The sequence below is a fragment of the Oreochromis niloticus genome, linkage group LG3 (assembly GCF_001858045.2).
Source record: "Oreochromis niloticus isolate F11D_XX linkage group LG3, O_niloticus_UMD_NMBU, whole genome shotgun sequence".
Classification (NCBI taxonomy): Eukaryota; Metazoa; Chordata; class Actinopteri; order Cichliformes; family Cichlidae; genus Oreochromis; species Oreochromis niloticus.
This window is the reverse complement of record NC_031967.2, coordinates 8,432,123-8,453,527: the sequence shown is the minus strand read 5'-3', so window position 1 is coordinate 8,453,527 and position 21,405 is coordinate 8,432,123. Positions and strand designations below refer to the sequence as shown.

The 21,405-nt window shown below is 45.2% G+C and overlaps 1 protein-coding gene across 1 annotated transcript in view; it reads right to left on the bottom strand.

Moving 5' to 3' along the window:
• Positions 1–13,245, bottom strand: part of efnb3b (ephrin-B3b) — an 89,741-nt gene extending 76,496 nt beyond the window's left edge. The window contains exon 1 of the mRNA XM_003457641.5: positions 11,682–13,245. Within this exon, the coding sequence (XP_003457689.2) occupies positions 11,682–11,830 (149 nt within the window). The 5' untranslated portion in view covers positions 11,831–13,245. The remainder of the gene's footprint in view (positions 1–11,681) is intronic.
• Between the last annotated feature and the right edge of the window lie 8,160 nt (positions 13,246–21,405).

Below are 21,405 nucleotides of genomic sequence, written 5' to 3'. Positions count from 1 at the left end.
TTCTTTGTAGGGAAGGAGGGAGAGACGGAAGAATCAAGAAAGGGTAAAAAAAAAAAAATAGAAAGGAGGGCGTTCCATCTGTTTTTCCCCCTCCTGTGGCTGGGGACCTGCAGTACAGCTGCACTCCAAAGGAGAGCAAGGCTGATAAAGAAGAGGAAAGATTTTTAGAAGGGGAGGTTTCAAGATAGGGTTGCTAATGAGGGAATGGCTTCCTGATTTGCAATGAATTTTAAGGGAGTTGTACATCGTGTGTGTGTGTGTGTGTGTGTGTGTGTGTGTGTGTGTGTGTGTGTGTGTGCGCTAGCCACGCTCTGGTTGGTTCACAGTCACCCCCGAATTACTCTGACACTGCAGTGATAGGCAATCATGATCACTCATTCTGTCTTTACTACAGAGGGCCTATTTACTGCCGGACAATGATGAGCGAATGAGGAGAAGCAGAGACTACAGATCAAAAAAACCACCCACAAAGAAGAAGAGACACAAAAGGAGCTGTTGGGAGGAAAAAGAGAAATAAGAGGAGGAAGAAATGAGAGCAATTTAAAACAAAAAAAGAGAGAGGGGGAATAAATTTTACTGTCTGCCAACCGGCTGTAACATGATAACGGCTTGGATATGTAGCGGAGGGAACTTACACTGATGGCGAGCCAAGCAATGAGTAAAAAGTTAAAAAAAAAAAAAAAAAAAGGAAAGACAAAAGAAATGAAAGGGGGATTAGCGCGGAGAAGTGGACTGGTTTTCGCAGACGACGAGAGGGCTGAGAGTGCGTGTGGGAGAGTGCGAAGCCAGAGTGTGTGTGAGGGCTTTCAGTGGGGAGCTCTGCGAGGGGAGCTCTTTTGTTCACAGAGGAGCAGAGGGAGGTGGAAGAAGTGAGGGAGAGAGAGAGAAGGAGGACTGGAAGAAGAAGGGAGTGAGGGATATGCCACTGATAGAAAGAGGAGGGGCGGTGGAGTGTACCTCAGAAGAAACTCAACCCCTCCACTTGGACTTTTTCCAGGACTGGGAGCAATAACATTTTTCATCTGTGCATACATGAGTTTGTGTGTGTGTGTACAAGCTCGCCACTGTGCATGCCTGGATGTGTGTAAGCCAGTGTATATAAATGAATGCCGGAGTGTGTTAAGGTTGACTGCGAGACATGAGGACAAAAGCAAGACGAGAGAGAGGGAGTTAAAAAACGCTAGAAAGCAGCTCGCACACACAGCGGTGTATTAAAGCCAGAGCTGGGGTATCAGATGATGGGATGTGGAAGGGGCAACAACAATCCACTTCACCACTCTGTCTGTAACAAGATGGATCTTGTTAGAGTTACTTGTCCTAGACAACAAAGCGCCGCAGTGCACTCCATATGCCGCTGCTGCAAAAAAGAAAAAAGAGCATTTGGAGGCAGTCAGCTAGTTTACTTTAGTACACGGCCTTAAATCATTGCTTCAGGGTGGAATACTTCTATCGGGAAAATGTCTGCTTTTCAGGAAGTGGGAGAAGCCACCTTGTTTTCGTTTGACAGCCATGCATTTTTGAGTTTATTCATTGCAGGTCTGAAAGGGGTTCATAAACCTGAGACTCTGAATCATCTTTTTTTTCAGTCTCAGTGAACAATGCAGCGCTTCAACTGATGACAAACCAAAAAAAAAAAAAGGTAACACATTCTTCCTTTTGCAAATTAAAACTAGAACATATAAGCAATTATATGAACCGTTGCACAGCTAAATACACTTTGGGATTTTGCTGCTACAGCTTTTCTAGATCTGGTATAACCAGTTATGACTGCAACTAATTGTTCCAGTCTTCTGAATCACACAAACAGGATCCGTGGTGTGAATTACTGAGCTTTTGGAGGATTTAGCAGGAAGTCGACACAGACTTATTGCTTCTCTTTAATATCCCTTTGCGTACCTCTCCGACTACGCAGGGAAAAGGATTATGGGAAAAACGTTGCCCTGCAACATCCAAGTACGTGGCCTGTAATACGTTATGGGGAGCGTGGTTGTTTTAGTTAAATAAAACAAAATTAGCTGGGACAAAAACACTAAAAAAAATAGCTAGCAAATGAACTCAACATTGTGCACATGTGCGGGAACTGTCTTCAGTTTTGCTCTTTGACCATTTGGTCTAATGTGTCAACACTGCAACCCAAAGGAGATTTAGCATGTCTGTTTTCTGTTAAGACTGGGACGTCTGCGCAACTGTGTCAACTGACTTAACAAAGCAGTCTGTTTGTGTTTGTGTTAACTATTTATAACCTTTTACATTTTTGCCCCTGACAAACCAAATCATATTGCTTTAAAACTAAAAGTAAAGTAACATCTCAACTAAAACTTTGCATTTTTAGATAAAAACTGAGTAAACCCCTTTCTGGAAACACATTGAAGTTAGTTAAATGAGTTCATTTAAAACTAATGAAAAGACAAAACAAAGCTATGATAACTTTGTTGCATCGGCTCAATGCTGAGTGGCTCGAGCGGGGAAAAAAAATAATGAGCATCAGAGTTCGCCACAGAAAGCGCAAAAGATCAGCAAAGATCAAAGAAGCACAGATGAGAAGCGCAGACAAAGGTTGCAGTGGACACTTATTTGTCGAACACTCTGCTTCGCTCTGCTGCAAAGAAGCTTTTGTACCTCTGACTCCTTGCTTTTTCCCATGGCAGGAGGATAACTAAAGAAAAGCAACACAAACAAGCAGAGAGTAGCTCACGTTACCGGTTAATCCACATATTTTTGACGCTGCCCCCAAGTGGCAGCAGACTGCTACACATGTGCAGAATGAAGAAAACAGCAGCAAGTTTTAAGAGGTTTCCAATTATGACTCTGTACACACAGGTTTTATGTCTGATGACCACTGAAGTTACAGCTCAGCCTCTCTTTATATATTTATATGAAGTAACAGCCCAAAGGACGGGGTCAGCAGGATGGCCCCTGAGAGCTGAGACATGCCTATATGGACTTCCATCTCAGCATGTGATTTCTATAAACTGAGATACACTGATAACATTCAGTGGCTGCTAAGCTTCCCTCACGTGAGGCCCGTGTGCATCTGAAAGCAGAGGAGTTCAACCTAATCTTACATTTCCATCATAACGATGCATTTTTAATGTCAGTCCCACTTAAATTAAATGTTCTACAGAACCCAGGAAATGGAGCGTGATTTTTTCCCCCTCGCGCTGCTCGCCAAGGTCAGTTTCCCCATAGACTATAGCAACAATGGGCTAATGCCAAAGCCAGATGGACTACGCTTACTGTATGGTCTTTTAACTCCTAATTAGAAGTATGCATATGTGCGCACACACGCACAAGCATCCGAGGAGGAAGAAAGCGTGAAGGCTGGAAAAATCATCAAGGTGGTGGGAGTCAGCCGTGGAGAATATTGCAAAAGATCTGAGGTAGGAGAAGCAGGACTGTGCATATGTGGAGTAATAAATGTGGCCGTTTATTACTGGGCCGGGTTTCAAGATGACTGGCTGTTATTGCAGAGGGCCATACCAGCACGCAGGGTTCCCCCACCAAAGCCTCTTAGCATGAAGATCATCTCTGACCTATTGTGAGTGAAGAGGGTAAAGATTATCTTAAAGCTAAGATGCTTTGGAGTAACAAGTCCCTACATCTCTCACACACGAGACCAAACATCTCTCCACACCCCCGTCATCGCCCTCCTCCCTACACACACACACAAATAAAAGCCATGCATCATTTTGTAGCTCAGCACTGAATAGCTGTTCTGCTTTGTAACCGGGCTCCTTGCAGGCAGAGTGATTCATGTCTGCTTACTTTTGCGGCTCCGTGTGCTTTCTGCAAATCTCCGGATAACAGCTTCTTATGCCAAAAATATAAATGTAAAATGAGATATTTAAAGAAAACTCCACCTGTAGCCACTTCATCATTTACAACTGCAGCTACTGGCTGGCTGTATCGCATTTCTGGGTCCATTTCGCCGTTCGACTGTGTACTTTTTGTTATCCCCCGACATGATTTGGCGAGATTGCGTTCCACCTAAGCTATCCTGGAGTACAATGAAAAGGAAAGGGTCCCGGTAAATGTCAGGTTTCCGAGTACAGTTCACTCAATCAAAGAATGGGAACGATTGCGGGGGATGAAATCCATCAAAGACAAGGCAGAGACATCATTTGACTGAAGCCTCAAAAGACCAGAATGCAAGTTGACTTTTGAATACGAAGCATGACTCTTACAACGGCTAAGAAAATCTTTGCCGTATTATTATCCCTGTTTTCGCCCACACACGGCACTGAAAGCAACGCGTGTGTGTAAAATGGTGAAAATCAGAAAGTCGGCGAAAGAAGATGAGACAAAGCGGGTTCACCACTAAATGTAAATTACAGCGCTTTATCCTGGAGTAAAGTGAACTTCAAGTATTGATTGTACGGTGGAAAAGTAGCTTTATTTTAAAAGGAATTGATTTAGCTTTTGGCAAATTAACTCCATCAACACGTTCTGCTACGAAGCATTTGGCATCATTTCTGCCTCCGTGAGCATGCTTTATGTGAAGTTTAACCACTGCGTGTGTTTGCATCTTATCATATAAACTGTAGAAGTAAATACCAGGAGGGGAAACAGCTGCCAGTCTCTTAATCGCTCCGTGCTAAGTTGATCAAAGAGCTTATTCTGCTCAAAAAGTCAATGAATTCCTTTAAAGCTTACCAGGTTTCACGCTGGACTTCACAGGGATAAATATTATGGGACGTGTCAGTAATGAGAAATGAGGGCCTGGCTCGGTTGAAGTTGAGCAGGAAGCAGCTAGTCATGGTGGTGACCTATAGATCATCAGTCACTCTCGCTAGCTGGGACATGTCACATCATCCAGTACCTCTGTCAGACCTGGTCGTGCTGCCAAATAATCCATCTCCCTCTTCGCTGTCTTTCATGCCTGTTTTTTGTTTTTTTTTGTTTCCCTCTCCGAGCCTGTCAGCTCTCTGCTCTCGTCCTGTCTCCTCTATCTTTGCCTCATCTCACCCTGACAACACCCACTTCTTCTATTTTTGCCCTCCTGCTCATATCGGTCGAAGATGTTTGGCAAAACCTCAGCTGTGACAAGGCACAGCTGTCCGCTGACAAACCCCGCTCATTTGTCTCTCTTGTGTGCAGGAGCACACACGCGCGCTCTCTCTTAGCATTCAGTTACAAAACCATTTTGAGCCTGCGACCAATCGAAGCGCCGCGCTGACGTCCACCGGGAGATGGCGAGGGCAGAGTGATGGAGTTGCGGCGTTGATGAAAGTGACAGGATGTAAAGCCCGAAACTGGAATGCATTCTGGCTGTTGAGAGAGCAAGATAAGGGAAAAGAAAACATTTGTCTTTTGCTTTGCATTTTACAAGCTCTGCGTAACTGTATAGGTCTATGCAAAAGAGGACTCCACCTCAACTGCCTGAGGGGAGAACAGTTGTAAAAGCACCAAACGGGTGTTGCAAAAATGTTTTTCCTACCAGTTAATTTTAGTGCTAACAATCTAGCCTTAAAACATGGAAATGAAGTCAGCCGGCGCGCTGAGAATAACTCAGTTTGGTGTCAACAGAAATCAAGACTTGAAACATGTTGTAAACAATGCTGTGGTATTTTGTGGGTGGCAGGTGTAGCTACATCAATTACCTGGACGGGCTACTCTTAACTGTTAAAAAGCAGAGACTAGCCAAAAATAGAAAGAGGAAGTATTGTCAGCTCCTACAGCGATTCAAATGCTAGCTAGCTAGCTAGTTAACCAGCTAACAGAGTAACATATCTTTTTCAGGTAAAACCACACACACGTGTAGCTAGTGTGACATAGCCGACACTAATTTGAGACTACACTAGTATCTAGAAATTATTTTTTGAGGAAACAAAGATTTCAGCACCACCGTAATCCGCTTGATAGGAAGCGGATTTGTGCATGCCATCCACAGAGCAGCCTAGAGCTCGGGAATCTCAACACACAGTTTAGTATTCAGGGCACAAACGCACACATGCCACCACATCCTCTCTGTCACACGGCAGAATCCCGGCACACAAAATGACAAGTGTCAGCTGCCTCTCTGCCGCTATAGTGTTTAGCTAGCTGTAGCTGCAGCAACGTGAGCCCAACCCAAATGTTGTGAGGATGCAGCCGCAGAGCTGGAAGACTCTAAACTGAAGAGCAAAGGAGTTGGGGGGGGAGGCGGAGTAAAGAGAAGACGGGGGCTCGAGGAAGACTCAAGGGCAAGAAAAAGGCAGGATATAGGAGTTGCTCAACACAGTGACAGAGGTTGCCCTTATACTGCACACCCCTCTGGCGTCTAAAATCCACACACACTTTGGTACTGGCTTCCCAATCCACCAGCCTGCTCCCTCTGTGTCACCCGGGGGAGGGAGAGGGGGATTGACCTGGCCCAGTCCAAATGCTGCCAGGAGGATTGGATGATCCTGCTTAGAAGGGTGTGCTGTGAAGCAAGCTAATGAGAAGGCCTGTGTGTGTGTGCGTGTGTGTGTTGGCGGGCCTCGCTCAGGGGTTCTGGGTTCAGCCACCCAGGGCACTCTGCCCGGTGATGTTGGGGACACATGTGACCCCATCAGACCTCCGGCCTGGATTACTGTTACCACCACTATGCCTGTGAGCGTGTGTGTGTATGTCTGTGTGTTTTGGTGCATGCTTGCAGGGAAGAAAGTTGCTTGTTTTCTCATGTGTTCCAACATTTTTCAACCAGCCCAGCCAGCCGCACGCTTTTAATCTCCTTCATCCCAATCATCAGCACTTTTAACAATTACCAAAAATCCCAAAGTCACTTCGAAAAGCCCAAGGGACCGGGGAAGTAAATTAGTTCTTTAGCTAACCCCAGCATATTTACAACAGCGCTTTATAGCTGTTATGATGTTGATGAATGTGCACTGCCCCTGCCAAATAAACTTATAATCGAGTGATAAAATAATGAATGAATTCCGAGTGGAACAACAGCCCGTGACGCGTGCCAATTTCCTCACCTCTACTCTGTGTGTGTGTGCGCACATCTGCCCTCCTGTCTACTATCTAGTGGTAAAGGTGTGTGTTTATTGCTCACTAGCACACGCTACAAAGGAGATAGATTAGGACCACACACTCTTTACACATGTGTCCAACAGTGATGGGGGGAGGAGGAGGTCGAGCCTCCCGAGGCTCATTTGTGTATGTGCGTGTGTGTGTGTGTGTGTGTGTGTGTGTGTGTGTGTGCATGCAGACGCAATAGATCCGTATGTTTGCATGTCTGTGTTTTCATAGTCAAACCCCTTACCTGTTTGTCCATCTGCCCGAACAAAGGAAGAAGGAAAGAAGAAAAAGGAGAAAAGATTGCTGCCTCTGGTCGGATTGGCTGCCTCCTTTTTCTCCTTCCCCTGGCCTTTCCATTCTGCCACATCAGCTGAAAGCTCTTTTCACAGCTCCTGTTGCTCTCAGCTCGTAAACTTACACACACTCCTCTTTTTCACCGAGGGGGAAGAGTGACGGTAGGAAGAGAGAGAGAGAGAGAGAGAGAGAGCAAGGGAGGGAGGAAACAAGGAGGTGGGGGGGAAAGGGGGCTGCTGCCCCGTTGCTTTAACAGGCGGCTCGAGCAATACGGTCCATATTATTTTAATCTCGCCTCCTCTCTCTGCCACATTCCTTTTTTTTCTGCACTTCTTCCTAAAAATAAGAAAAATTAAAAAAAACGCTATACCCAGTGGATACTGTCTAATCATTTCGCCCAAGGATACGTGTAGGCTTACCAGGCTCCTGCTTCCTTACCCACACAGCCCGGAAAAAAGCCTCCGAGCATGAATTATTCATGAAGTCAAAACCTACAGGATGGGTGTAAACGGGTGTGGGCTTTTAAATATACAAACAATCTGTAAACGGGTGCTGGAATGCTGCTCCTGTGATATGACCCACTAACACCTATTCCATAATAAGAATAACCTCCTCAACCAAAAACACATTTGTGGTGGTGACTCCACCAGTCTCTCTCTCTCTGGCGGCTTTTTTTTTTTTTTTTTTTTTTTGCAGTTGAAACACTTAGCCTAGTTAGCTAGTCTTTTATCCGGCGCCAATTAGCCAACGATTAATGAATTATTGAGAAACGGGAAGGGTGGCGGTGGTGGGGTGGTGGGGTGGAGGGGGATTAAATTTTAATGTGGATCTTAGGGGGAATAGTTGTATTACAAGTCACCGCAAGCAGCAAACCGGGAGACGCCCACCCTCAGCAGCCGTTTACAATAATCTACAGCCGTTTACGAAAGCGTGGAAAGAGGAGAGGAAAAAAGGGAGAGAGTGCGAGTAAAGGAGGGGTGAATGAGCGCTTTTTTTTTTTTTTTTTTGGCATTAAGAACAGACGCTGAAATCAGACTTGCAAAAAGGTTCCAGAAACTACAAAAGTCCATATGTCAAGATCAGACGAGTGACCGAAGCCAGCATCCTCTTCTCTCTCTCTCTCTGTTTGTGTGTGTTTGGGTCACCTGCCACCCTCCTGCCACCCACGCCATCTTCGCCCCTCCCCCCACCCAAACTCCCAAGCAGTAATGTAAGTTTCGATCTTTCATTAGTGTGGCCGTGTAAGGCCGATAATACGAGATGCTGAGATAAGGATAATATATGTCTGAGGAGGAGCTCTTCCCAAGGTGATCGTTCTGGTTCAGTTCCCTCTTCCTCGAGCAGAACCTGTATTGGCACTTGAGACTTAACTGGTATTGATTTACTTAGGGTTAGGACCGTCTCCACCCCCCGCTCTGCTCTCCCCGCCGCTCGGTGTTTCTCTTTCACCTCCCAGCACCTGTCTCTGTTTATATTCCTCCGCGAACGCTTCTTGTCAGGCTGTGGTACCATCAACCCGTGGAGGGGTCTATAAAAAAAGGTGGATGTCCTGGTGCATTCTGATATTATATTTAAGGAATTAATCTGGCAGCTGAGCACCCACCCCCCTCCCATCCTCCCTCAAAAGCACCCACAGATGCCTGCTTTTCCTCCTCACCTCTGTCATCCCTCACACATTTTTTGGGTGCGTCTGTGGCTGCTGTAGCGTCATAATTAGCGGCTGGATGTGACACATGTTTCCAATTTGCTACGTCTGGTCACTGCACCGAGGTGGTGGTGGTGGGGCGGGGGTGCAAGAGATAGAGACAGACGGAGAGTGACAGTAGGGAAAAGAGGGAGAGAATAATAGAGGGACAGAGGAGGGGGAAATAAGAAGAGATGCTTTGATTGTAAAATTCCAGGCCAATATGGATGTTTAAAACAATCCACCATGTTTTTCCCTGTTAGTTTACCTCGTTGTTTATTCCAAGGGAAACACCAAAATTGCACCGGCAGAAAATAACTGCCCTGCTTTAAAGCTTTCAGCTGGAACACTTAGCCAGCTCACAAAAGATGTGGCACAGATGATAATTGCAAAAAAACAATGTGCCAATATCACAGTTCGCTAGGCTGGTATCAGTCCATACCTGCAATACTGATATTAGGCCGATATTAGAATTTATGCATCCCTGCAGGAAAAAAGAGAAGCAGTGGATATTGAGGCGTGAGAAGGAGAGAATATAAGAGGATGGAAGAAAAGATGGGAGGAGAGGTGGAGGGGAAGCTGCAAGTGGATGGTCCAAACTTCAAAGCGGCATACGCAGCAAAGGTCCAGAGGTTAACAATGTGACACCCCATTTACTACACAGACAAGATGTGAACCATACGTGTGCTCTGATTGCTGCAGCTTCTGCTTACTTTTCACCTCATTTCTGAAACCACCTGTGTGTGTGTGTGTGGAGTGTATGTGGCTTCCAGAAGCGTGTCCTTGGAAGAAGCAGACTATTTAGACAAGCAGTGGGCTCTTAACATATTTCAGCCCAGGGCCAAAACCTATTCTGCCCCGAGGCAGCTGATACTAGAGTACTGCTCATGTCACGTAGAGAGCAAGGAGAAACAAGTACACGACAGCATGAAAAAGGGCCAAGAAAATAAACTGGAGGAATGACTAAGCTGATTAACTATGAATAGTAAGCTTCGTGAATAAGCTTCATAGTATACAAAGAAAAGGGCTTTTTGTATTTCGGATGGATATATGAGCGAGCAAATCTGTGGAAATGACAGCAGAGTGTGGCGTCAAAGCCACCGCCCGTCTAATTGCGAGCCGGGCCCATTCACTGAGCCCTGACACCCACCTAACACTAAACTCCATTAGGAGACAATAGCGTGGAATCACCTGTAAGGCTTGAAAAGCCCAGGCTGTTAGCTTCTCTGTGGAAATTACCCTCCCGTGTCCAACTCTACTCCCTGTTGGGCGAATCCACCCACTGCTGACAAAAAGCCCTCATTAAGGGCTTCATGCCTGGCTCCACAGCAGGGGCCCACGCACAGTCACATCTGTGGAGAGGTGGAGAAACTGGGCAGGACGTAGCCTCCAGCACACGGACGCATTAAAAACCTGTTAGTCTCTGAAAAAGCCCCTGGCACGGGTGTGAGTTAAAGCTGTCTCGGGGGGGCCCGGTTGGCATAAGTGAGTCAATTTTCTCTTGTGTTTTTTTTTTCTCCCTTCTATAAAGTGTACTTAGAAGAAATGGGAGCTATTCTGGAGCGGTGCTCCATGCTGATAGCCTGCACAGAAGTGTTTATCAAGCTGCAAAATATCATTGTTCCAATTTGCCAACAGAAATGTAGCTAGGATTTGCAGAAATGAATCCTTGTGTCACTGAAGGAAAAAAAAAAACTCCCCTCTTTTCCCTTCCATACAAGCCGCCTTGTTATTCTCCACCTCCCCTCTTCCACCACCACCTCCTCCTCCTCACAGCCAGCAGGTCCATTCAGACACAGGGAAATTGGCAGAGGTGTGAGAAAAGTGGTGTCAGTCATTAAGGCTGGACAGCAGAGAGGTGTTTAAAATGGCATTTCCTCAGCTAATGCCTGACACCTTCTCCGTGAGGAAAAGGAGGAGGAAAGAAAATGTAAATGAGCTCGGGCAAAGTGTGCAGACTGGGTGTTTGACAGGCCTGAGGTCCAAGAGGAGGAAGGGAGTGCTACCCTGGACTTTACTCAAGGTCATCCAGCAACAGCAATTAGAGCATCACACAAGTCTTTATCATCGTACACACACAGCTTCCATCTACGGCCTTAGAGCTCACGGGGACTTTTAGAGGAGCTGCAGCTGGACCAGGAACAATAATCAGTGTGACAAATGCAGAGCAGCAGCATTTATCAGATCACAGTTTAGACTGAGCAAACAATACTGAGAGTGAATGCAACAATGACGGAATAGTCTTATTTTTTTTCTTCTTTAGTTGCCGCAAAAAACTGTCCAAAAAGAACCCTGACTGAGAAAAATCAGCAGTGTCGGTAAGAGGGGCAGTCTGCTGTAGGCCTGCACTCTGTAACGAATTTCTGACCTTATCCAACAGACAGTGATGAAGGTGCTTTTTTAAAGACACTCCAACAAGCTGTCAGAATGGGAGCCTTCACAGAAAAAAAAAATCAATATTCCGAGTTAGGCCTGCACTTTGAGGTGAATTTCTGCCTTTATCCAACTTTATTTTCTTCTTTATCGCCTGTGTCATGTCGCATTACCGCTCAGCAGTGCACTCAGTTTCTTGCATTCATAAAACGTTTCATGAGTCTCCCGTCCCATGCAATGAAACCACAAAAAAATCAGTTTCCCCCAAGCATGGCTTGGAGAACTTCGAGATCAACCCTACAATTAAGTCAGCCAGTGAAACTGTGAGGTCTGCGAGCGCTCTTACCTTTCGTTCAGGGAATTCCAGTAGATGGGCTCCAGGTTGCTGGCTGTCGTCCCCAGTAAATCCAGTAAGAATACCAGCAGGATCCCCAATCCATTCCCACTTCTTCGACACGCCATCTCAACCCTGACACCCAGCATATGCGGCCCCATTTAAAAGCGCGATCTTTTCTGCGGTTTCGATGCTGTTGCACACGAGGGGGGACTCTCTCAAAACAATAGATGTGCGGCTACAGCCGATCAGGCTATAGGTAGGAGACAGTCAAAGTGTGAAGCCAAAGCCCGCTCTGCACAACCTCATGGATCCGAAATGTGGCAGATTGTAAGCGATCACAGCACACGCACTGAAATGTGCGAGGGGAAAAAAGAAACTTGTTCAATCCGCGCGTCTGGGTGTCCAAAAAACGATTTCTGCGCGTCCACAGTTGCACTAATTCTGTGCCAATCCCATGGCTTTCCTCGTTAATCTGTCCTTCCCTTTTATTTCTCCAAAAACAGCGCTCCTCGGCTCAAAGGTAACTCCACGGAATCAAAAATATTTAAAAGAAAAAATGATTGCCACCCAGCCTCTAACTCTGTAGCCTGTCGGTGCGCCCTGATTGTCTTTTTTCCCCGAACAATGTTCCCTTGTTCTCTGTGCAGACTCTGTGCGATTTCTCTCCCATTACCTTGTTTCCTCGCAAGAATATCTCGCTTCCAGCATATCAGAGAGGAACCGGGGGAAAGAAATACTGTCAGTGTGGCAGAAGGGCGCAATCAAAACCAGGTCAAAAGTGTGAGGGTGAAACGTTTAAAATGGAAAAGATGTTACTCGTGTCAGCAGCTCCATCCTCATAAAGACGTGTTGATGCTCGGCGGGTTCAGTCAGTGCGCGTTACAATCCTTAGTGGCCTCTTTATGGAATCAAAAACAAACACACTGGTTGTAAATCCTTAATAGACACGCTGAAAAATAATAATCATAAAAAAGATCCGAAATCGACGGTAAATCCAAGAATTAATTCAAAGAAACTGAGAGGAATAAATCAAAGCGCTACAAAAGCATCTCCACTCTAATAATGTCACACACAGGCCAACGTGAAAGTTGTGAAGTGATAGAAAGGAAAAAATAATATTAATAATAATAAGATGCGAGTTGTGAGCATCAGTCCCGGCTGGAAATTATCTGATGCGGCGCATCATTTGGAGAGCAGGACGCGTCGCTTCTCGGTCATGGAAAAGCGCTTCATTCGTTATCTCCTCCGTCTCTCTGCCTCAAAATCCCACTGCTTTGACTTGTCCTAACGCTCGCAGCACATTGACAGACCGACTGGCTTGTTTGAGAGGAGGAGGAGGAGGAGGGAAAAAAGGGGCATGGATGAATGGAAAGGAGAAAAAAAATCCCCATCCTCCGACTGGCAGGCAGGGCGCACTGACGGAGCGCAATTCTTCCAGGCTTTTTCGGTGGGGGCGGTATCGAGTCCCTTTCAGCACCTCCTCTTTCCTCCTCCTTTTAGAGTCTCAGCCCCCCTTCTCCCCTCTCTAACTCGGACCTTTGGACTCCCTGGCACTCTATTCTGCCTCCTTTCAAACGCCGAACAAGAACCCCCTCCACCACCACTAGCTCTCTAAATGCTCACCAACGTGCGCCCCTGAAAGTGATGAAAGAGCAAGAGCGCCCTCAATGTATTGACTAAGCATCACATGTGGCACTGAGGCAGGATTGTATTGGAAAAACACAATCCAGATGCAGTTTTACAAGGATTTTTCATTCAAATGTCCCCGCAAAGCTACTTCCTACAGGAGTGATTACTCCAGACGCAAAGCGCCTCACAGAACAGCAGGAGCTCGCGCTATGAGGCCTCGTGGATACATAAAGCAAAGTTATGGCACAGTTTCAGGGATGAAGTTGAAAACAGGAACTTGCATTCCTACCGAAATGTCTCCTTAAAGAGAATTATGATATCGCGCATGATCACTGGGCCGGCCTCACCTCGCTACATCTGCGCAGTGTAAGGGAAAAGAATCCGCTCTCCTTGTGTGGGAGGACAGCGCAGAGTCTCAGCAGCTTCAAAGCGGGAAGCTGAGCTTGATGGGTTGCAGGACGAGCCGGGTGGCAGGACCCGCTGAGGGCCACACACACACACACACACACCAGTGTTTACGGTGAGGCCCTCAGCCTCCCCACTCATCCACGGCAACAAGCCTGTGACTAGAGGACTGTCAAAGCTGTGCCTGTGCTGCCACCAAGTGGTAGATAGAGCGCATGCGCCTTAGGGGAAGACAGACTAATTCTTTAATCCTACAATGTTACAGCCCCTTTAGCAGTGCATTGTAAAGCATTATTGGATTTTGGTGTTTGACAAAGAGTAGATGATAAAAAAAAATCACACTATCCCGCTCTCTATTGCATTCTTTGAAAATAAATAAAGAATTAAAAAGCACGGATATTGCAGTAGTTTGGAATGCCAGCTTTTACTGGAATAAAGTGACAAGAATGGATCAATATTCTTTGTTTGTTTCATGCCTACACACATGACATGACATCTGCATGAAGAATTCACCCTGGTCCATGCATGACCTCCTGTTCCACCATCTGTAGCCGAGTGCAGCAGAGCCGCTGATACCTGAGAGGAAGAGCTTCTGTAATATCTTTTATTGAAAATATTTCACTTCACAAAAACAAAGAGGGGGAAAACTCGACGCACCCCCGAACACGCCCTGCCGTTCCTGCACAGCCTGGGAGGAGAAAGGAAATGAAAGTGGGAGAGAAACAGAGGAAAGCGAGAAGGAGGAGAGTGACTTATGGGAAAGTTGTGGCTCAGCAGGCTTCAATTCAGTGTCATGCTCAAGGGCACTGCAGCACATCAGCTGAGTGAACCTCCAGGCGATCAAACCGAGGGTCCGCAGGCAGCCGGGGATACTCGGAAAGACAGAAATGCAGACGTTTCCGTCTGCAGTGCGAAATTACAGCGTGCTTTCTTACAAGGATTGTAATTGCAGGGTTATGAGATCCAAACAAGAAACAAATGCAGCAGAGAGATTTTATAGAGCTGGTCAGAGACACAGAATGAAAAAAGAAAAGAAAAGAGAGCAGAGATGGAGCTGTTTCTGTTGCACTGACCTCCAGAAACCTTGGCAGGGCACACGACAAAGCTAAATGTAGTGGAGGAAGATAGACTGGTTCAGAGACAACAGCAGTTCAGAGGTGGAGCTGGCACGAAAAACAAACCTTCTGCTCTGTCTGGGAATCTATCTGTGTGGGAAAACTGGCTGGCTTGTGGCTCTCTCGCTCTATTTTTGAGTGGAAGATGACTCGGTTAAAAAAAAAAAAAACTGCAGAGCTATAAGACACCACCTACATCAGATCTGCCATGTTGCTGAATAACAGAATGTACTTTCTGGAGATGTATTCATCTGCTTAATATACGCTCAGAGCTGCGATGTTGGTGTTTATTAGTGTTCATTTATTCAGGCTGACCTCATTTACTGCACCGACCTTCAACTCTTCTTCGTAACCACATCTTCTCCCCGGTGACTCTGCTGCAGCTGCCAGACTTCACCACAGACACACACGCATACACACATGCATACACCCACATAGCACACATAATGTGCTATACACGCATTTACACAAAATGACGCGTGAGCATCAACATAAGCAATTACACCAAGTGCATGGTTGACATTATGCATGCAGTGGAAGGTTAGGGATATACACACACATACACAAACACACAAACCAAGCGCAGACACCCACGGTGGCAGCAATACAAAGACCTCAGACAGGAAAACATGCACCCTGATGGGAATGAAATTCACACCAAGGGTGGTACTGATATGCGTGTGTGTCTGCGTGTGTGTGTGCATGAGGATGTGGGTCGTTGTCAGAGCATGGCACCCTCTTCCTGCCTTGCAGATGATAGATCTCAGCTCCTTTTTCCTTCAGCATCCGTCTATCCCTGTGAGCTTCCCCCTCTCTCCCTCTCTCTCTCTCTCTCTCACACACACACACACACACACACACACACACACACACCCTCTCATCTCCTTGTGACAGAGAGAAAGAGACAGGGGCTGGAGGGGGATTAAGTAAGGGCAAGGGAGGGGTTGTGCAACATGTGATGTGCAGATCACACGTACTGATGGCGCTGACTCTGGATCCGTTAAAAAAAATTGCACCTGACAGCCGACGTCTCCCACACCTACTTGCATTTGCATACTTAAGCAGTGTCCATGTGTTTTTCTCACTGTAGTTCAAACTAAGAACATTTTTCCAACTTCTAATTGACCTAAATTGAGTTCCAATGCAAATAGCTTTCAAATTAAAGGCTCTTTTAAGCAGAGGTGTTTCTAGGATCCTTAAATGTGGTGCACAGGTAAGTGGGGCAGATAAATGTGTATGTGCATGTGGTAAAGGTGAAGAATGCTGTCTCACACCTCCTCTGCCATACGTCCACCTTTTCAAAGTGAAGGTGTTAGATAGTAATTGCAAGCACAAGTGCTTCGAGGGCACATTTTTGGTGTTATTTAACATCCATCCATCCATCCATCCATCCATCCATCCATCCATCCATCCATCCACTTCCTTCCGCTTATCCAGTCCAGGGTCACAGGGCAACCGGATCCTATTGTAGCTGTTATTTAACATGATATAGTTATATTTACAATGGTGCATCAGGAGATGACAGGCAACCCAGCCCGCCTTGTCCCCTAATTTCCACCCATGGTTGCCATAAAACGACATAATTATTGGCCGGGGGGGCGTTTTATACCCTCACCTCATTTTTCATGTAAGATTAAACTTGATTTTTCCAGCGCTGTTGGACATCATCCTCCCATAGCGCAGGGAAATAGAGCTGAAAACATTTCTCTCTGTCTTTTCTGAGATTTGTTCGAAACGACACTCCTAAATCTCACTCTCTCGTCCCCCAGCGCCCACTCTGAACTTGCAAGTCTGGTTTTTTTTTTTCATCACTTTCAACTGGGGAGGGATCAAAGCCGTCGAGCGGGAGGTCCTGGATGGCTGGACGAAAATAAAAAGCAGTCATTCACATCGGACACCTGAGACCATCCTTGAACAGGGACATGCATGACCGCCTGTTATCACAGGACCCTCAAATCTTCGTCTGGGTTATGCGACGGCAAACTAAAATGTCTCTTTGACAGCTGAGCGACTCCATCCACCGGGGAAAGGTGAGACGTGTGGATGAAAGGTTTGGGAAACACAGAGTAGATCTTATTCATGGATCTTTGCCAGGAAATAGGTACAAAGTGATGCACTGATGTCTTATACAATAACTGAATGTTAGGGTGGAAAAAATTCATCTAAGTAATAAGTAGTAAACTGTGTAGCAAATGTGGCTTTCAAGTCTTTGGCTGTGACCTTGCTTTGCGACCCCCTACAAACTGAACACACAGAAACCTCTGAGTATTTAAGACTTTCTCCTCAAAACGTCTCATTTGATGTGTAGAGTCCCAAACCCCAGAGGATCTCAGAGGCAAAATAAGCGAAGATTAAAGAAGAGTCACAAAAAGTTGCATGAAAACTTTAAATAGCTTCTTGTATACCTGATCGGGGTAGCCACATCTCCTAATGCTGAGCTTTACTCTTTGCTAAAGTTTCAAGTTGTTTAGTGTGCCTCTTGCATGCTCCCATCATCCCTGCATAACTCAATTTTTTTTAAAAAATACACACACACTATAAAAGCCCTTGAACCTAACACACCTACTGTATTCTCAGCTGTAAACACATCTCAGAATGAAACCAGGTGAAGCTGTGGAGCATGAAACTCAGTGGGTCAGTAGTAAAATATCAAGGCTGGCCTAAACTTTGCACCAACTTGAAGTGAAAAAGTCTGATTTCCCAGATTTCTCTTGCTGTCCTTTAAAAACATCTGTGAACCACATGCACTGGTATTGTAATTCAGCCCAGTGTTCACTGCTCCGCTTCCTTTAAGGTTCTGCCGTGTGCAGACCCCTGTTACAGGGTCCGCATCTCCTGGATTCAGTCTTTTTCCCGGGACTTGACGACAGAAACAAAAAGTGTTGCCAGGGAATATTTCCAGCCTTAGCCTTAAAATATTACCTGACCTGGCCCCTCGTGAGGTGCAGGCCACCCAGAGTGTCATCCGAGAGGGTTTTCACAATCTTTGTGAGGAACTTTGTTGCTTTCCTCACGTGGACAGTCGCTCTGCGTGTCTCTGTCTCCCCTCTCTCGCCTGCCTTTTCATTTTATCAGTAAGACACCTCTATGCCCCTCCTAATCTCCTCCTCCATCTGTCTCCTCAGCCCCTCGCAGAGATCTTCTGACCCATCGCCACCTGCTTCCCCTCCACTGATGCCGCCGACTCTGATAAACCTCCCCTTCGGTCACTGTGCAGCGGGGGAGTAAGAGAGGGAGGGCTGTTATGAAAGGGTCCAGGGAATGGACAGGCACGGGGACAAGAGTTGTCATGCTTGCAGCCTGAGGGCAGGTAGAAGGATGATTTTAGGCCCTGCTTCTCTACCTTTCCCCAGAGTGCAATTACGCAAGCAATTACTCTCCCTGGGCGATGCACAGCCACTAAACCGCCAAGATCACATCCAATCTGCCAGAGCCGACTGGGATACTGGATGCTTAATGTACTTCAATAGGCTCACTCTCATGATAACAAGCTACAAAGATGGCCGGGGGGGGATGTGTGGAGGATGAGGAGATGATGAGGTGAAGGGTAGGGACAGTAGAAGCGCACGTGCTCAGTTGATATGTATGAGGGCTTACATCTCCGTGAGAAAAATATCAATGCAGAGCCTCTCGTCTCTGGTTGTCAGCGACTGTAGAATACGATGATATGACACATCTTTACTCTGCATTAATCTTCCTAGCAATTTCAGATGGATATCCATGCATGTGTGCCTCAACATCTGGAGTGAATAGAAGGAGATCAGGCTCCGGAGTGAAATGAAACCTCTGGTGCTGTGCTTTTCCCCCAGCTTCAGAGCATGTGCAGGAGTGCAGGTGCCAATTATTTTCACATCTAATGTAAACCAGAGAACAAGGACACGTCAATCACAGCTGCAGCCTTTTGGAATGGAAATGGGATGTATTCATAGGAACACCGCTATTTTGGCGGCTGATGAAATGTGGGTTGGTTGGGATTTATAAAAATATCCCCGTGGATTCAAGTTTTGTAAGGAAAACCTCAAGTCGTCTGAACTTCAGACTGGTCCGTCCATAATGAGCAGAAATTGTGGCGATGTGAAAATGGAAAACTATTACTGACTGTGAACAATAAGGTGTTTCAATTTTCGAGTCATGCTCATGAAACCATTTATTACTTTGGAATGTCACTCATATCCTAACCAGTGTTAACAGAAGAAGCCATTGATGATTTGCAGGCAGGCAGCCAGGCACTAACAACACATTGACGAACAAGGTGAGCTGCCATGTGAGCTCTTTTGTGAGTCTACAGTCTAATGCTAATCAAGCAAGAATTGCTGGGCCTAAAAACAATAAATGGAGCAAATTTGGAAGTGTCCAAAATTGCAGCTCCACTAATGGCCACTTGAGGTTGGCTCCAAAAGTGAGTCAGTCCCCATAGACACCCACCTTAAAATGTCCAACGTTAGAAGAAAAATAAACCTCTTTAGAGCCTTTTACTAAAAGTCTTTCTGAAATGAAACGAGCAGTACTACATTTATCACATATTTGGTACGATAGTTGAAAAAGATCCCGAGCCAGCCTTCCTGATCGCATTACTCAGTCTGTTGGTGTTACCAGCTTCAATTCTGCTCCCTCAGCACACAAAATACAGTGTACTTTCCACATTTTAGTGATAGAAAATCTCCATCATTTTGCATCACATATTGATGGATCTCAGCTTCTTTTGTAAATGGAACCTGCTAGCTTCCTTTTTGTTCGCAGCCTCTCTGTTGGTTTGCTGGTTCAGCTTGTTGTTGATGTGGATTCCCAGGATAAACTCGTCCTTCCTGAAGTTAGTCACCATTTCTTTGTTCTTATTTATTTACAAGTACTTGAATCCTCCCAGACCACTCCACAAAATCATCCATGAAACTCTGTACTCCTCCTCCTGCCCATTATTTAAACATCCAACCACTGCAGGATCATCAGATTGTTTTTGTAGGTGGCATGAGTTGTACTGAAGTTCACAGGCTGAACAGGAATGGAGACAGCGCATTTATCTGTGGAGCTCTTTTACTACACATCTTCTGCTACACGTCACCAAATCAAACAGAGCACTGTCCAGGCTCACACACTGTAACCTATGTCAGATAGTAAGTAATCCAGTGATTATGATTTTGGTTTCTAGAGCTAATTCTTCCTTTCATAACAACTATATGAGGTGCTAAAGTTTTTTAGAAATCACTATTTAAGGTTTAAAGCTATATACAATAGCGCTGTGGCTCATTAACAATGAAGTGGATACCGATACAGGGCGCTAGCTGTTTGCTAGCACTCACCTTTGCTAACATTAGTCAATAAACTGTCTTTGTCTTTTAGTGCATTTGTTATAAATTTATTTACCAGATAAAATGTAATATGTAAATACTTGAAATTCAAGTATTTTACCTAATGTGAGCACTAATTAGTAGGAATCTCTGTCAGTAAATGCTATAGATGCATCTTGCTAACCAAGCTTGCTAGCTTTAGCTCTTGGCTTAGCACTCCTTCTCTTCCAAAATGTTCAAATCTAATGTGGTAATATGACCATTATAATCTGTATATTAATCTGTACAGTAATATTTATTAATATTAGTGCCTGTGGTACTTTTCAAATTCTTCATTATGTATTTTATTGTGAGTCAAACAAAATTCTGTTGTGGAACAATGGTGGCCATTAAGTTGTGCACAGAAAGTGACATGTGAAGCAATGAAAACAGAGAACGTAACATCATATTTGCATGTGGGAATGATGAAATTAATACATATGAAAATACAAAGAACTAGAATTTGTAATAAATGTTTTTTACAGACATAGAGATGTTATTAATACATATATACATACATATGCTATTAAAATAAGATTTGGGGGCATATTAGCATGCCAGTATTTGCTAAACTGCCCTAAACTCTAAAGGTTAGAATGATACTAAATTTTACCACCCTTTCCCTGCTCTGTTTCCATCTAGTCCTTCAGCTTTATCTAAGGTTTAAAGCTACGTCTTGCCCTCCATGTCATACCTGGTATTTCAGGACCAATTTGATAACTGGTTAGCTAAATATTTGCAGTCAGTAGCTATTTCTTCACCTTTCTAGTCGTACGAAAAGACCATATTTACTGTCAGCACAGTCAAGTCGGTGAAGAATCAATTTAGCAAGGTTCAAAAATGCATCGTCACCTTACTTTTTGGTGGTACATCCCAGCTGCAAATCTTTTGCCATTGCTCACATTAAATGGGGTTAATATATATTTGAATACTTTGCACTTACATTTCTTACAAAGCCTGAACTGTAGACTGTACCAAACAATGTGGGGGCTGTTGAAGTGCTGCGGATAATCTATTAACTCTGAAGAAAACTCGATGGAACAACAGCACGCGGCTGCCGTGTCAGAGCAGGGTCAGAGTGAAGCCCTGCGCTAAGCGCCTGCCAAATATATTCAAAGTGTCTGAGAGATAAAGGAGGCGTCCCTTTGACATTTTAAGAAATGCCATGTATGACAACCTCTAAAAGCTACAGGAAATCTGTTCCCTCTGCTTCATGTTCTTAAAAAGCTCTTTTCCTTTTAAAGGCAGCATGAGAGTGAC